Genomic DNA, 17,002 nt, shown 5'->3' on the forward strand with positions numbered 1-17,002 from the left:
ATTACGATTACACAGCTCCTACCAATCAAGCAATTTGGAATTCGCTAAATTGTAACAATATAGTGATTTTCTATAAATTGACCTGCAATCTTTGCATATAATTGTAAAACAACTGCATTCCTGTTGTTATTTTCTATGTTAAATAAATATCAACAGCAACATTGCAATGACTTGTTGTGACTGAAAGACAGCTCAGTCAATTAACCTTACATAGGGAATATAGTACTGTACAGGTAAGCCATCCATTATCCTGAAATCCAGAAAGATCCAAATTGCGGGAAGGCTATTTCCCAAAAACTCAATTTTAATTAAATAATGCATATTTTTAAAATTGATTTCCTTGTACTTGACTGTACCTTGTACTTGATCCCATCTAAGATATAATTAATTCTTATTGGAAGCAAAATAATCCCATTGGGCTTAATTAATTTTTAACTTATTTTTGAGTAGACTTAAGTAATGGAGATCGAAATTACGGAAAGACCCCTTATCTGGAAAACCCAAGGCCCCAACCATTTTTCATAACAAGTCCCATACCTATAACTATATTTTAAAATAATACATTCGTCCATGAAGTTCGGCTTTTTTATCCAAATCAAACTTGCTTTACTGCTAGTTAAAGTGGCCTGTTTACAGTGTTGACCAGTTACTTCCAGTTTTATCACTAATGGAAATAAGTTGTGTTCAGTATATGGTTAAGGGCTCTGGCACACGGGGAGACTAGTCGCCCGCGACAAATCTCCCTTGTCACAGGTGACTAATATCCCCGAAATACCATCCCACCGGCGAGTATGTAAATCGCCGGTGGGATGGCATACGTGGCACCGCGATTTCCCCAAAATCGCTGAACATGACTTGAGAGGAAACTTCTGCGATTTCGGGGAAATTGCGGAGCATCGTATGCCATCCCACCGGCAATTTACATACTCCCTGGTGGGATGGTATTTCGGGGAGATTTGTCGCAGGCAACTAGTCTCCCCGTGTGCCAGAGCCCTAACAATTACTTCCCAGATTCTATGTACATCTATGGACAGCCAGGCCCAGACTGGCAATCTGTGGATTCTGGAAAAAGCCAGAGAGGCTGCTGCAAGATGCCATAGTCACTATTTATTGGGTCTGAATCCCAGTCTGGGCCTGTGGAAACCAGAAAAGCATTGAAGGAAGAGTTTTGTAACTGCAAAGATTTTACATTTTAAAGGAGAAGTCGATAATAACAAAAACTTTTATTATGCTACTAAGACAAATTCTCTTGCTGTTTTTTTGTTTCTTTTCTTTGATATTTGATTTGTTTGCCTTCCTATTTCGACTGGCAACCAAGATCCGAGGCTGGATTTGTATCATTATTATTTTTTCTCTTACAATTTTTTTTTTATTTATATACCCCTATTACCTAGCCCTCAAATCTCTATAACTGCAGGAAAAAAACACACTGATTTCTTTTAATTCTGTATGCAAGGAAATAAGAAGAAGCCTTGTCCATACAGCAATCTATGACTAACATCAGAAGAAATTTTCCAGATCGTAAGGGTGGGGGCACACATGGAAAATACTTTCTCATAAATTTAAAAGCAAGAAGAAACCAAGTTATTGTTTTAAGCAGTCACCTGAAATATCTTGCCTGAAACAGAATCTGTGGAATAAGCAGAAATGTGATATGGAGAAGATGATACATTAAAAAACTACGTTCACTTGGATTTTAACCGGATTTGATTTTTATATACACTTAGGAAGGACTTGTCTTTCTCCCACACTCCATTATTCCATTGTTGAGTTGACAAAAGGTTAAGTGCTCTGCCTTTGACACTGAATATCCTGCTAGAGACCACAGTGTCAATCCTAGTGTCAGCTCCTTGGAAGAGTCAGTTGAAATGCAACAAGAGGGGCAAACCCATAGCAACCAGTCAGCTTGTGCCAGTCTACTGCGGTATGTATAATGGAAGAAAACCTCTGATTGATCACTACAATAATGCAGAATTGGGGTCTCTCTTTCCCTGTTATTGCAACCTAACTCCAGATAGCCCAGCATGCCTAAAGCCTCCAGTGGGCTTCTTTGACAGGTATAAAATTGCTATGAAGTTCAAAAATTAGTTGACATTAGGCTGATTTTTTCTGCCAACATGGCTACTCCAGATCATTCTGGTAATTTATTGGCAAATGTATGGGGGCAAACTGATGGCCTGTCTTATTTGGCTGGGGATTAGCCAGATATCTATAGGGTATGTAAGAATATTCCATTACCAATTACTTGTATGTACAATCCCGTTATGTCCTATGGAAAACTGCTCTTTGAAGTGCCAATGAAATAATGAGATTTCAAGGACAATATACCACTTTTGTATTTCCATTAGTACTGTCACCCATGTCACGTCCTCTTGACTTCACTAGAAGATTTCTATATAAATTGGAGATAACTGAAATGGAAAATGGCTATCTATGTTAAAAAAATATTAATAGTTATATTGATTCATACTATGGAGCGGCTCACTAGAATACAAGAAGTATGATTTCCACTAGGTATGAGTTAACTATTTCGCTCCGGTACAGTTTCATGATGATATCTGCGGTTTAGCCACCAGTAAAATCTTTTTCAAATCCATGTTATAATTTCTCTATGTGGTCTGTTTCGCTGTTCACCCTGGAGAGACAACTGCATTCACTACAATACAGGTACAGGACCTGTTATCCAGAATGCTTGGGACCTGGAGTCTTCCAGATAAGAAATCTTTCTGGAATTTGGATCTCCATACCTTAAGTGTACAAAAAAAATATTTAAACATTAAATATCATTTAAGCATAAGGATTAATTATATCTTAGTTAGGACTAAGTACAAGATACTGTTTTATTATTACAGAGAAAAAGGAAATCATTTCTAAAAAAAAGAAGAATTTGTTTAAAAATAGAGTATATGGGAAATGGCCTTCCCATAATGTGGAACTTTCTGGATAACGGGTTTCCTGATAACAGGTCTATATCTGTATGTAATTAATGGGAAATTAAAAGTGGGATTTGCAGAATTTCCGACTTCAGCAACTGAAGGATTTCAGTATGATATCAGTATGATTTTTTTTCTACGAAGACCAGTTGTGAGTTTTGTAGGCAATGAATATGCTATTGCAAACCATCATTGACTCCAATGTATTTTGGTGAAATTTCACAGTTTCACAAAAATTTCTACAGTTTCACTGACTTTTTGAAACCTCCCCCCCCAGTTTGCTAATCACTAATATTTACCCTATATTGCATTACTGGTACAATAATAGAAAAAAGTATAAACTAAGAAAGCAAGCAGTTTCTGGATTTTACAGCAGTGCTATTGTGACTCGTGACTCATTGTTAGTAAACATAACATGTAACCTTCAGTAATGTCTCGTGTTCCCAGTTTGTTAGTGATTATATAAATACAAGATTTTACCACATTGGTAGCTGCACAGTAATAATAAGAGCTGCATGATCGGGCGCTCAACAAACATTCATTCTATTTGCTCTTCAGTAGTTCAGTTGTTTTGGCTCTGAACATTGTGCTGATGGCAATGCTCGTAATTCAAACTGCAATTAATTGTGATTCTGGTTGCATGTAATTGCTATAGTTGTTTATTTCAGATCATATTACCATTCAGCGGAAGTGAGTTCTTATAGTTTTTTGGTCCTGCCCTGAAAATACTGCTTTCTTTCAATGTGAGGGATAAAGCAACCACATTAACAAATACAAACCTAGGCTGTATAACATGTATATACTTGGAGAGGATTCAGCAAAAACAACAGAGAAGAGGAATTCTGTTTTTTAATATAAGGTGTGGTTATGGAACAATTCTCCTTTCATTATGTACTTTGATTTAAAAAAAATCTCATTCAATAATAAAAGAAAAGTAAGTTTGGGAGCCTGAGTTATTAGATAGCAACAGAAATGTTAGCCATGAAATATTGAAATGGGGAAAACATGGATTATTGGCATACTGTATGTTGTTTATATTGTTTTTCATTTCTTGTAAATAGAGATGATTTGTTGCTCATTCACATAAAATACGAAAACTGATCAACTATAATACTGTAATTCTTACTTTTATAAATTAATATCATCTTCTCAAAGAAGCAAGATCTGGGGTATATTTATCATGCTGTGTAAAAAGTGGAGTAAAACATCACCTGTGATGTTGTATATAACAGCCAATCAGATGCTTTGCTTTGGTTTTATAACTGTTGAAATCTTATTGCAGATTGGTTGCCCTGAGCAACATCCCCGGTAATGCGTCACTTCACATTTTACTCAGCATGATAAATATACCCCGTCTGCTTTTTGAAGTTGTTTGGTGCCACTGAAATGCTGGGGCATGGGAGTACCAGTGTAGCAAGAGGAAATAAACCATTAAAGGTTATTAAACAGGTTATTGAACAGCCTGTTAACACCTTAGCGCGCTCCAAAGGCCTTCCTCCCCCCTATGCACCACCAGGAACCCTTAAAATGGTCCCCTTTTCTGTACCTGGTTTAAAGGTGCAGCAGAGTTGTCAGGGGCCATCTTGCTCCACTTTAGGTCCTCTCACATCAGGAGCATGTGAAGTTCAAGCTCATCCAGACCTGGCTACAAATGTGCCTGCTTTGGGTCAGAAATTACAGAAAAGAGGACCTAAAGTGGAGTGAGATTGCACCTGGCAACCCCACTGAGCTGCTCCAGGAACAGTATATGGGGTCCCCGGTGGCACGGTTAGGGAGGTGGGAGGGAGGAAGGCCTCTGGAGAGGGCCAAGGTTTTAACCAGTCTTTTGTTTGCCTTTAAAGTTATTGAGAAATTACAAAATGAGCTGAAAAGTTCTTATAATGCATTAAATGCATTATAAAGCATAAAAAAATAGAAGCTAATCCCATGCCTCATACTGCACACACAGCACTGCCCTAAAAAATGAAAGGCTTTAACCCTCTACAAATTATGAGTGGACACAAATGACTTCTTTATGTCCCTGTGGCCAAGTAGTCAGTCAGATGGCCCCGTGGTGCTTCCTTATTTTCTGCAATTTTTGAAACTGATCGCTGTGTTTTTTTATTTACCCACAATGCAATGTTTCTTTTGGAATTCAAGAGTAGCAGTGGAGGTATAATAAGTTACATTTATCGCAGTCGGGAACGCAATGCACCAATGTGGATGTAAATTAGTGTCGGTTTTGGAAAACCAAGTTGCGGCACAGGCTCTCCCCCTGCATTTTGTATCCAAGCTAGTGTTTTGCACTTGCATTAGCTAATCAGATTACTATCTTCTATTTTATTGTGAGCTGTTAGAATAATCAGGATCAGGGAACAGTGTTACTTTCAGGCCTCTGTGCTGAATAATCTAACTTTGACATATGTACTTTCATAGATTTATAAAATATAAATATGTTAGAGCAGCGTTTTTCAACCACTGATGTTGCCTGGTGTGCCGTAGGCAGGGCCGCAATTTTTACTTTCAAAAAAAAATCCAGGCCCTATCATTGGTTGCGCCCCGTGTGTACGGGTGACATCAGTACGCACGGGGCGCAACGTTATAAAAGGGCCTGTGTGCGGTCGCGTGTAGGCAGAAGTGCAGAGGCGGAGCGCGTGAGGGGAAGATGCTGCTGAAGCCGCCGAAGAGCAGAAGTAAAATGCTGCTGGGCACCAATGTATTAGGGGGGGGCACGGGGCACACTGACTTATGGGGGCACTGCTGCTGGGCACCAATGTACTAGGGGGGCTGGCTCTTGGCACCAATGTACTGGGGGGCACTGCTGCTGGGCACCAATGTACTAGGGGGGCTGGCTCTTGGCACCAATGTACTGGGGGGTACTGCTGCTGGGCACCAATGTACTAGGGGGGCTGGCTCTTGGCACCAATGTACTGGGGGGCACTGCTGCTGGGCACCAATGTACTAGGGGGGCACTGCTCTTGGCACCAATGTACTAGGGGGGCACTGCTGCTGGGCACCAATGTACTAGGGGGGCACTGCTCTTGGCACCAATGTACTAGGGGGGCACTGCTGCTGGGCACCAATGTACTAGGGGGGCACTGCTCTTGGCACCAATGTACTAGGGGGGCACTGCTGCTGGGCACCAGTGTACTAGGGGGGCACTGCTCTTGGCACCAATGTACTAGGGGGGCACTGCTGCTGGGCACCAATGTACTAGGGGGGCACTGCTCTTGGCACCAATGTACTAGGGGGGCACTGCTGCTGGGCACCAATGTACTAGGGGGGCACTGCTCTTGGCACCAATGTACTGGGGGGCACTGCTGCTGGGCACAGAGTTAAATTTTTTAACATTTTCTAATGGTGGTGTGCCTCGTGATTTTTTTCATGAAACAAGTGTGCCTTTGCCCAAAAAAGGTTGAAAAACACTGTGTTAGAGGTCCATGGTACATTATATTACATGGCGAGCAACACAAATTTAGATTTCTTTTATTTTCTAGGCGTTACTCACCTGATTATTTTAGCAGAAGACTGTAATCCAGATTTTAAAACACTGCTGTAATTATGTACTTAATAAAGTTTAATTACTATATATAGGAGTGTTGACGGATATATAGATTCATTTCAAACACAAATCATGCTATTCTAATTTAAGGCAGCTTTTCACTCTGGTTTACACTTGACTGTGAGTGGCTTACTGATTGAGCCATGGGAAAATACTAATTCTTGAACTGACTTCATCTTGCTTCTGTCTCCACCCATCAGGCAAGCCCTGAACCATATAAGGCTTAACATAGGCAAGTCAATAGATTTAAATTGTTCATCTGTCTGTCTGGGTCCATCTGTCACATCATCCTAGTGGGTTCAGTTCAGGCCTGGATTGGCAATCTGTAGATTCTAATGATAAATACTCCAGGGATAACAGGTATTTAAGCTGGCCTTCTCCTCCGGCAGTGTACAAATACATAAAATAAAGACTATAATACCTGTATGGTTGCTGTGGGGTTGTCCCAATTTTAATACAGCGCCCTTGACACACAAAGCAGGATCAGACGTTTTGGGACAATGGTATTTCCATTCCTCACTATATCACTTGAGGAAGGGCATACCATTGTCCCCGAATGTCTGATCCTGTTTTGTGTGTCAAGAAATTAGGACTACCCCACAGCAACCATACAGGTATTATCATCTTTATTTCATTAACCTGTAGATTCTGACAAATGATAGAGAGGCTGCTGTAAGATGCCATAGAGAGTCACTGGGCCTGTGGAGAGGTTTTTTGGGACTCTGTAAACTTGAAATGCTAGGGATTATTTTGAATCCCAGTCTGGACCTGCCACCCATAGCAAATCTGATGCAGACACCCAGACCAAAAAGCCAGTTACCACAGGTGTCTATGAAACTTGCCTAAAATTGTAATGTGCAATAAACACATTATATAACCATATTAAAGTACAGTACTAAAGCTTTTTTGTTCTTTTTTTGGTTTATATGGCTCTAAAACTCTCCGTAAAATGATGGTTTCTTTTCTTCCAGTCCATGGCTGCCAGAAGGAGCAGTAAAGTCTGTGTAAGTCACTTACCTTGGGGAGGCAAGTCAAAGCGAATATGTTTGTCAAAGTGCATGGTGCTGTGGAACTTGATGTCACATGACTCGCACAAGTTAAGGGGATTCTTTTGGTTCATTTGCTGGCAGTCTGCATGGTGACATACCTGTGGCACATAAATGAGACTTGTTAATCTATAAAGTACTCATAATTTTAGATACTTACAGTTCATTTAGTTATTTGTGCAAATAAAAACCCACAATATAATGCAGTACAGATGTACCAAGAAAAGCAATGTAATATAAGGTAATACCCATTTTGCTAAATCTGTCACCACCATATGAACAGCAGCTTTGAACACCAATTTGATGAACCTACATAGGGCGAGCAAGAGAAAATCAAAATATGGGGAGCACTCTGTATCTGTTTAGTCAATGACAGTCAAGATCCCTTCAGGTTGAGCCAGAATTCTTTCAAATAACGTATAAATCTTAAATGATTTGAACCAGTGCCAAATTAGCATCTGAAGACCTTGGTTCCTTTGAATTCTTTGGCATTTGCCATTTTGTTGTGCTTATATGTTCCAGTACAAATGTTAATTCTCTGTAAAGCTGTAATTTTGCTCACAGAGCAGAAATTTCACTTTTCCTTAGCAGAGTAAATTTTATAGCAAAACAGAGTGAAAATAAAACCCTGCATATAATGTGGTTTTATTCATCTAGAGACAAAAAACATGAGAGATTCTATCCATAAGTCCTTTTCTGAAATCTTGAGGATGAAATGAAGTCTGTAATTAGGCAATGTTCATGATGGATAACACATGCTTACTGTTCTTTCTCCTTACCAGTAAATGGAGATAATATGGTCTGTCTTCACTTGTGTCCCAGTGCCAGTCAGGACACAGGAGGACTATGAGGTTTTGTAAGTATTACGGCACTTGGCAAGGATGTGCATGGTTTTAGACCAAAGCACTTGGGAGGAACATGCCCAGGAATGACCTGACTGTTATACTGGTTGACACTGTATAACAATATCTATCTGTGTCTGCATAAAGTCTGGTACACGGATGCCCAAAACTCCAACTCCAACCAACCCCCATAAAACTTGGACTGCCAGTAGCCTTGTTATTCAGATAGCTCTGGATCAGAATGTTGATATTACTGTTCTAATTACTGGCTTTGCTTTTAATCCCTGCTGGTTTTAGTTGAAGTTCAGCATTTAGAGCAGGTTAGCCTTATCATTTAAATTCACACACTTACCTGTCCTAAAGACTGTAAATAGTCACCACCATAGTGACCAGCTGGGACCTTATGGTGAAGGGCAAGTGATTGACATATATTTTTAATGGTGAGAGATAGGCTGGACACAAACAAGGTGGATCAATCTTAAGTTTGCTTTCCTCTCCCAATATGCCCTCCTAAGGTGGCCAATATCAGGTTAATTCAATCGTTGGGCCCTGTGGCCAAACAATGGAATTATAACAACGCGTATAGGAAGCACTGGAATGAGGACCACATCAATTGTTGATACGGTCTCCGATCCAATGGGAATATCAAACCTGCCCGATCAACACCTTGCTGAATTTCGGCCAGATATCGGTCCAGAAGGTCCGTCAGGAGTTCCCATACATGTACAGATAAGCTGGTGAATGGGTCTAAGGGTAAGAACCCACAGAGGGTTCTGAAGTCACGCAAAGTTTTCTGCTGCAGGCAACTTTGTGTGACTTGGGGAAAATGAAGTGATGCAAAGGGCTTTCCACCGGTGACTCCTATCGTTGCCAGTGGAAAGCCACTTTGGAGTGGTTAGTCGCCTGCGATAGCAGAGATCTAACTGCTCTGTGGGATCTTACCCTAAAGGACTTGAATCAACAGCTTAAATCTGCCCTTGTATGGCCACCTTTAGGGCGAAGACACATAGTGCTATTTAGTAGCAGCTAAATTAAAGAAAATACCCTGCCATACACAATATTGAAAATTTCCTCTGCTAAAACACACAAAGAGACAATTATCGGTAAATGATCAGCATTGTCTATTTTTGTAGTTGTGACAAGTAACTGCTACCAGTAGCTCCGTGTGTCTTCACCCTTACACTACTGCTCTATGTCTTTTGATATCATTGCATGCTTGTTCAACATTGGTCAGCAATCTGGATCCTGGTTGTATAACCCACACACTATTTTGATGAATCGTACCCTACAAAGGGTATTCATTTTATTTGAGCCACATTCCTTATAAGCATTGAGCAAAAAGTCACTGCGTGTAACCATTAGACTAAAGCATTAAAACAAGGCTTTTAACCTATTTTGATGCCTGGATAGGTTAGAAAGATTCCATCCACTTTGATTTTATCCTTATTGTTTATGCTCTGTAATTGCATGTCTTTTGTATGTTTTGCTTTACACCAACACCTCTTGTCAGTGTTTAGATGAGAGCATATTTCAGTTGCTATGATAATCAGCTGAAAGCAAAATCTGCCCCTGTAGGCTGCATGCCATCATGCCGGGGAAATGCCTATTAAATCAAAAGGCACTTTCTATCACAGGAATGCTTTTTAGCCCACACAGTTATAGGAATAATGAATGCAGTCATAGACACATACTGAATAAAACATGTTAGAAAAAGCCATTCTCAGGAGCAATTTACTATCACAGCTCGATTTCTAATTTACAGCAACAAACTCTATGACTTTCCTCGAACCAAAATACCTTTTACTGAACCATGAATTTAGCTACTAAGAAAAGGAATAACACAGAACCGCTGATTCCGCTGCCTTTTGTTAAATTAAAAGGGACGCATATTGTGGTGAGCTGTTCCTTTTCTGTAAGTTAAACGTATTATTACTTTGTTCTCCAAGTCAAATGCCACCTGTAATTTTCAAAGCCAAGCCTGCGCAGCACGCAGGCACATTTGCTATTATCTAAAGTGGAATAAAATGGATGCAACCAATTCAGTGCTGGATCTAGAGAATCTCTGCAGCTGCATCCTGAGAACTGAACATATCTGTAATTTGCCATAGTACCACGTCTGTCTAAATGGATGCCAGCATGTACTACTTCTCTGTTTGAGGGGAATGCAAGTGAAAATAAAATTTTGTCTAATAAAAGAAATTGTAATCCAAAGCAATTCCAATAGATTGTTATCCATACTAATGCTATACCATAAGTGCCTCATCTGCTGGCTCTGCTCAGATAGTCAAGCCTTCCATGGCCCTCTGTATTATCCACGAGAAGCACAGCTGTCATAGTATTGCAACTTATGTTCTTGAAGGGCATACATAATGTAGGTATGGGTATGGGATCTGTTATTTAGAAAGCCATTATCCAGAAAGCTCTGAATTACAGGATTTCCACTGATTTCATTTTTTAATTAAACTATTAAAGATTTTTAAATATATTCCCTTTTTCCTGTTATATTAACACAGTTCATTGTACTTGATCTCAACTAAGATATAACTAATCCTTATTGGAAGCAAAATAATCCTATTGTATTTACTTAATGTTTAAACAACTTTTACTAGACTCAAGTATGGGGATAAATATTATGAAAAACCCCAAGCTCCAAGCATTCTGGATAATGGGTCCCATACCTGTACTAGGTGGCAACACCAGAAATGATGTCATTTTTTTATCCCCCTAATCAGTCTGATCTCACACTTTAAAATACTGCTCTGAATTTCTTTTTTTTTTTAAAAATATGGGCAAATCCATGTTTCTTGAACTTGCACAGAAATGTTTTTCATGCCTGGAGGGACTAAATTAGGTGATCCTGTGACCTGAGCTGGCTTAGTGAAACTGACAGACTTCATGGTGGTCTTGTTATATCCACCCTCATGAACAACTTAAAATGCTGCAAGTATGAATGAGCAATGCACCTAAATACTAATTCCACCAAATCATCTATGAAAAAATATTCATAATTAGTATTTCTATTCAAATGAGGATTTAGCTGGAGAAGAGAAAGATCCCATTCGGCAAACATACATTACAGAACTTAATTTTATAAAACAAGCAAATAAATCAAAGACAATTGCATTTATGATGATAGATTAAAAGTATATAATAATTAATAACATACCAGAAAAAATTCTGTCTGGTATATCTGTTTTTCTATCCATACAAGCGCATAACAGATGTGATTTAAGATCACTGACATTTTGGCATTTTCAGGCCAGTATATTTTTACACTGACACAAAAGAACACAAAATACTTTCTTTTTATACACGGCAGCCCATAAATGTGTCTGAATGTGATATGGCTTTTCCTAAGGCACCAAAAATAACTGCAGCTTTTTTTTATTGTTTTGTGCAACCAGCCACTGGCCATTCTTTGGAAATCATTTTAAATTATTGTCTAGAAGCAATTGTGCATTTGGGGCTAATTTAAGCTTGTATTGTTTCACACATTTCTTTTTATACAAAATGTGCCCTGATTAAACAGAAATAGTGCATGTAGGCTGGGAAAAAAATAGAAATTCTGCACAAAGTAAGTAGCTGGAGTTTTATATCTTTGTTGGCTACAAACACAAGCAAAACCCTGTGGTACCAATAATCTCAAGTATTGGGTCTCTTTTCACTTAATCTTTCTACACGATTTGGTGCTATCCAGACATGGTCTGAAGTGACTTACAACCACTGTGCTGTTCTGGCCATATATACAAGTCAGTTGGTGGTTGGAAAATAAGTGAATCACTGAAGAGACCATAAGCAGCCCATTTGATTGCTGGCTGAATACACAGTTTCCCAACATGAACATTTGAATTTGTTCGCCCCCCAAAGAGATATTAATTGGAGCACTAGGAAGAACATAGGTAGTTTTCAATTCTAATTAACATTACCTATTTAAATGTGTTTAGTAACCCCTTTGGGGTGTTCACCTCAAAATGAACTTGTAGTGATATTCTTAGACAATTTGCAACTGGTCTTTATCTTTTGTTATTTATGTTTTTTTTTTTAATTATTTAGCTTTTTGATCAGCAGCTCTCCAGTTTGGAAATGAAGTAGCCATCTGGTTGCCTGGGTCCAAATTACCCTAGCAACAAGGTAGTGGTTTGATTAGGAGACTGGAAGATTAAAAGGAGAGGCCGAATAGAAAGATAACAAATAAAAAGTGTAACTGTAGCCTCATAGCACAATAGTTTTCTGGTTCCATTTGAAACCTGGAAAAAGTCAGAGAAGATGAATAACTCAAATACTAATAAAAATTAAAAAGTTGCTATGACTTGGCCATTCTGTAATATACTAAAAGTAAACTTAAAGATGAACCAAGCTCTTATTGGATGGTACTTCAAATTATGGAAAGACCCCTTATCCAAAAAACTCTAGGGGGCTGATTTACTAAGACACGAATTCGAATTGGAAAAATTCCGATTGGAAAACTAACATTTTGCGACTTTTTCGTATTTTTTGCGTTTTTTTTCGGCGCCTTTATGACTTTTCGGAAATTGTCGCGACTTTTTCGTTACCAATACGATTTGCGCGAAAAAACGCGAGTTTTTCATAGCCATTACGATTCGCTCGTATCTTGTCGCAACTTTTTCGTATTGAGCACTCGTAAGCGGCGGGCGAAACTTTCAGACTTAGCATGATTTTGGAAGCCTCCCATAGGACTCAATGGCACCCTGCAGCTCCAACCTGGCCCAAGAAAAGTCACCATACTGAAGCTTGAATGAATCCGAACGCTACGAAAAAATCGCAACATTTTGCACAACTTTCGGAATGGCTACGAAAAAGGCGCGACTTTTCGCGCAAGTTTTAACGCTACGAAAAAATCGCCAGATTTTGCGCAACATTCGGAATGGCAATGAAAAAGTCTCGATAATTTTCCGAAAAATGGCCAAATACCGATCATTACGGAAAAAACGCAATCGGACGCATTCGGCCCGTTCGTGGGTTAGTAAATGTGCCCCTTAGTCTCAGGCATTCCAGATAATGATCTCATAGCTGTATCTAGCTTGATATCCATGGAACCAAAGGGCAATTTCAAGAGCAATAGATTAAAAGCCAATGCTCAGTATAAGGTTCAGGATAAGGCCAAATTATTTTTTAAATCATTGTAACATTCCTGGGAAAAGTCACTGCAATAAAAATGCCCCAAGTAAAATAAACCTGGGGGAAATTGCACATAAAATATGATCTGCTCTAAGCTTTTAAAAGGAGTGGTTAGTGATTTTTATAACAGGGTCTTTTACATAAAAAGGATTTTATAATTATCAGCTTCCTTTTGAAATGCCAGAAACTGTAGTCAATAACGTAAAGTCTGATCTATGAGCTGCAAACAGTAGTTGAACATTTTGATAAAACTCCTTTTACTGAAATCAAGGCCAGAGTTAGACATGGGGGGCACGAAAATGGTAGAATCCTTGCACCCCAGACTGCAGTTTGCACATTTATCTATGTTACGTTAACTGCACGTTCTTATTCTGCCCTGCCTCAAATCTATACCTAGCTGAGCACACATCACATATAGATACTAAAGAATGGAACTGTTTAATTATTCTAGTTAATTATTCCTTATTAGACTGATGAGCTCATTTGTGCCAGTTCATATTGCCGGGTCCAAAAATTCACAGTGAAATTAGTTACAAGGCAAATTTGATTCAACCGTAGTTAGATTACTAGTGTAACTAGAACTTTCTGAGTTTGAAATTTAATCATATTTAGGGACCCCCTTCACACAAAGATAAAGATCTGTTTTTTTATAGCTTTTTTTTTTTAAATTGAGACTGTATACTGGACCCATACTGCATGTAAGTTTCTGACTTTTTGGGCCTATATTCCTGGTTGAAAGCCAGCATTTGACCTTAGGCCCTAACCTATTAGAACTGTCAGACTCCACACTGTGGGTGTCACTTGTATTTATACTCCTGGAAGGTAGTACAGCAAAAGACATGGTCTGGGTGTAACAAGGAATGGTCTGGGCATAATGGTTATTATATTAGCATTGTAAACAAAAAAATAACCTTGATTCATTTCCTGGGAGATTGACATCTCTACTACCTTCATTTATAATATTTCAGCCATTCTGCAATAGTTCCAGGAATACCAAGGACAACAAGTAACTATGCAAAACCGAGCTAGTTAGCATTCCCAAATACTAGTCAAAACTAGTCAAAGGTTCAGTTCTACAGTTTGGAAACAACTTGCAGAGTTGCATACAATGGGGCTTAATTAGTAAAATTTAGGGATGCACCAAACCCAGTGTTTCGGGTTTGGCTGAACCCCCAAATCCATAGTAAAGGATTTGGGTGAATACCAAAACAAATCCAAATCCTAATTAGCACAAGCGGATATGTTTCCACTTCCATGATTACGTGGTGACATTTAAACGTTCCAAATCCTAATTAGCATATGATAATTAGGATTTCTTTCGGCCAAGACCGTGGATTCGGCTGAATCCGAACCCTGCCAAAAAAGGCCAAATCCAGGATTCGATGCATCCCTAGTAAAATTGCATAATAAACTTTATGAACTTTACTAACAACACCCGTTTTCAACCAGGTTTACTTTGCTTAAATAGTTCTTTCTTCCAATTTTTACTCACAGCCTCACTGGTGCTTCTCAGCTCTGTAAATGTACTAGTTTTACAAAGTAAATACAGCACCACATTTATTCTGCCTATAGATATATTGAAGCCTTGCTATCAAACCATTGTTTTTCCTTCTAGGTCAAATCTAAGCAATTACTGTATGAGGGTACCACACAGGGGATATTTGCTACACTTCAGAGGGCTTGTAAAATCCCAACCAAATGCATCCTCGCCATACACGCTTCCTGCAGTGGTGTTATGAGATTCCTAAAATTGTGTAATATTTTGCTAAAAGAAATTTCGTTTTTTGTTTTGTTTTGCTTTAACGGACTGGGAATCAGAGAGAGTATTTAAAGTCACTAAGCAACTCCTCTTTCTTGTGGCATTTTGTTCCTTTTCTTTCTGTTTGTTAAATAGCAGTGTCCCCTTGGCAGGAATAAGGAAACAAGTGTCTGCAAAGTAAAACAATACCTTGTAGCTAATCCATTTCCTTTCATTGTAAGCAGGTCTTAGCCTTGCCTTCAGCCAGAGTGGAGAAAGCAGCAGCTCTGCAATGTATTTATTTTTGAAAAGCCTGATTGCATGCTGTGTAGTACAGCATAGCAACGTCCATTAGGGTTGCCGTAAACTGAAATTAGTCATCATCTAAATGAGTCTTGGCCTGTGCATTTATTTTACTTTAATATTTCCACCTCTTACCTCTTACCAGACCAGAGTAGCTGTACTCTTGGGTAGTGATGTGTGGGTTGACCCGCAACCTGCAAGACCTACAGGTTAACCCTCAGGTCAGTCAGGTTAGGGTTGAAACTTGAGCAACCACGGGTTTGGGTTGGGTGCGGGTCAGACTGGGGAAGTACACTCTTCCTCCGCTACCAAAGTTTTCCTGTCTTGAAACCTAAGGCACGTATAGAAGTGACTACAGAGTAAAAGATGTGGGTACAGGTCAGGTGCGGGTTGAGTTTTTCCTCACCTGCACATCACTACTTCTGGGACCTCCAGCAGCTAAAAGCAACACTGTATTATCACTTAACTGTCATTGTAAAGGTGGCCATACATGGTAAGATCCGCTCTCTTGGCGAGGTTGTCAAGTGAGCAGATCTTCTCCCAATATCCCCACATACGAGTGGCCGATATCGGGGCCAAGCGATCGAATTAGAATGGTGGCTATAGGTGCAGTTGGTTCAGGGCCACATCAGTGAGCCCATGAGGTCCTCGATCTGACTAAAAAATCCGTCAAGCCCGTAAGAGATCTGGCCAATATCAGGCCAGATGTCGGTTGGACAGGCCCGTCGTTCGTGCCCATACATGGGGCGATAATCTGCCGTATCAGTCTAAAGGACCAATTGCAATGGCAGAAACAATTTTCCTCTCTTTGACAACCAGGTAGAAGTATGTCACAAGGTGCAAAAAATTAAAACGGACTGTAACCCATCATCACCTATGCCTTAAATCTGGTGCCTTCTATTAAATAAATAAATAAAAAATATATATATGTGTAAACAGTATATATATGAAGCAAGATTAGGCCCACATGTGAGGAGGTTACAAGGGAGGAGGTGCATAGCCTCATGTGCTGCACATTTACTCTCTTATCCTCTCTCCATCAGAAGGGAAATTGTGTAAGTGGGCTAAATTGAAACTGATTAGGTCCTGGCAGGACACCTTGTATAAGTACATAGCTGACAAGTACAAACACCATTCCATCATTTAATCCAGAGATACAGGAGAAGAGGATTTCACAACACAGCAGAGAGTTGGTCCTCACCCTGAAACATGGCACCTTAACCAATGTAATGTAAGATTTTTACTGTTATTAAAAGACATTCAGGAAAATCAAAAATCTCCTCAATCTTTCCATACATGGTATTCTTTCTGTATCTATAACAAAATGCCTAAAATTCTCCGAATGTGCTGCAGCAATTTACAGGCCTCATAATGCACAACGAGCAACATGCCCCCCCACACTATACAATAAGGACATTAAATCCAGTTACTTGAGCACTCTGCTAAGTAGGCTCTTTGGT

At 39.4% G+C, this 17,002-nt stretch overlaps 1 protein-coding gene across 2 annotated transcripts in view; it reads right to left on the reverse strand.

Annotated features, from left to right (window-relative positions):
* plekhg5 (pleckstrin homology and RhoGEF domain containing G5) overlaps positions 1-17,002 on the reverse strand; it is a 187,643-nt gene that overhangs the window by 82,263 nt on the left and 88,378 nt on the right. For both annotated transcript variants that reach the window (XM_031905609.1, XM_012967360.3), the window contains one exon: positions 7,492-7,621. In XM_031905609.1, coding sequence (XP_031761469.1) covers positions 7,492-7,621 — 130 coding nt within the window. The remainder of the gene's footprint in view (positions 1-7,491; positions 7,622-17,002) is intronic.

The sequence above is a fragment of the Xenopus tropicalis genome, chromosome 7 (assembly GCF_000004195.4).
Source record: "Xenopus tropicalis strain Nigerian chromosome 7, UCB_Xtro_10.0, whole genome shotgun sequence".
NCBI classification, from domain to species: domain Eukaryota; kingdom Metazoa; phylum Chordata; class Amphibia; order Anura; family Pipidae; genus Xenopus; species Xenopus tropicalis.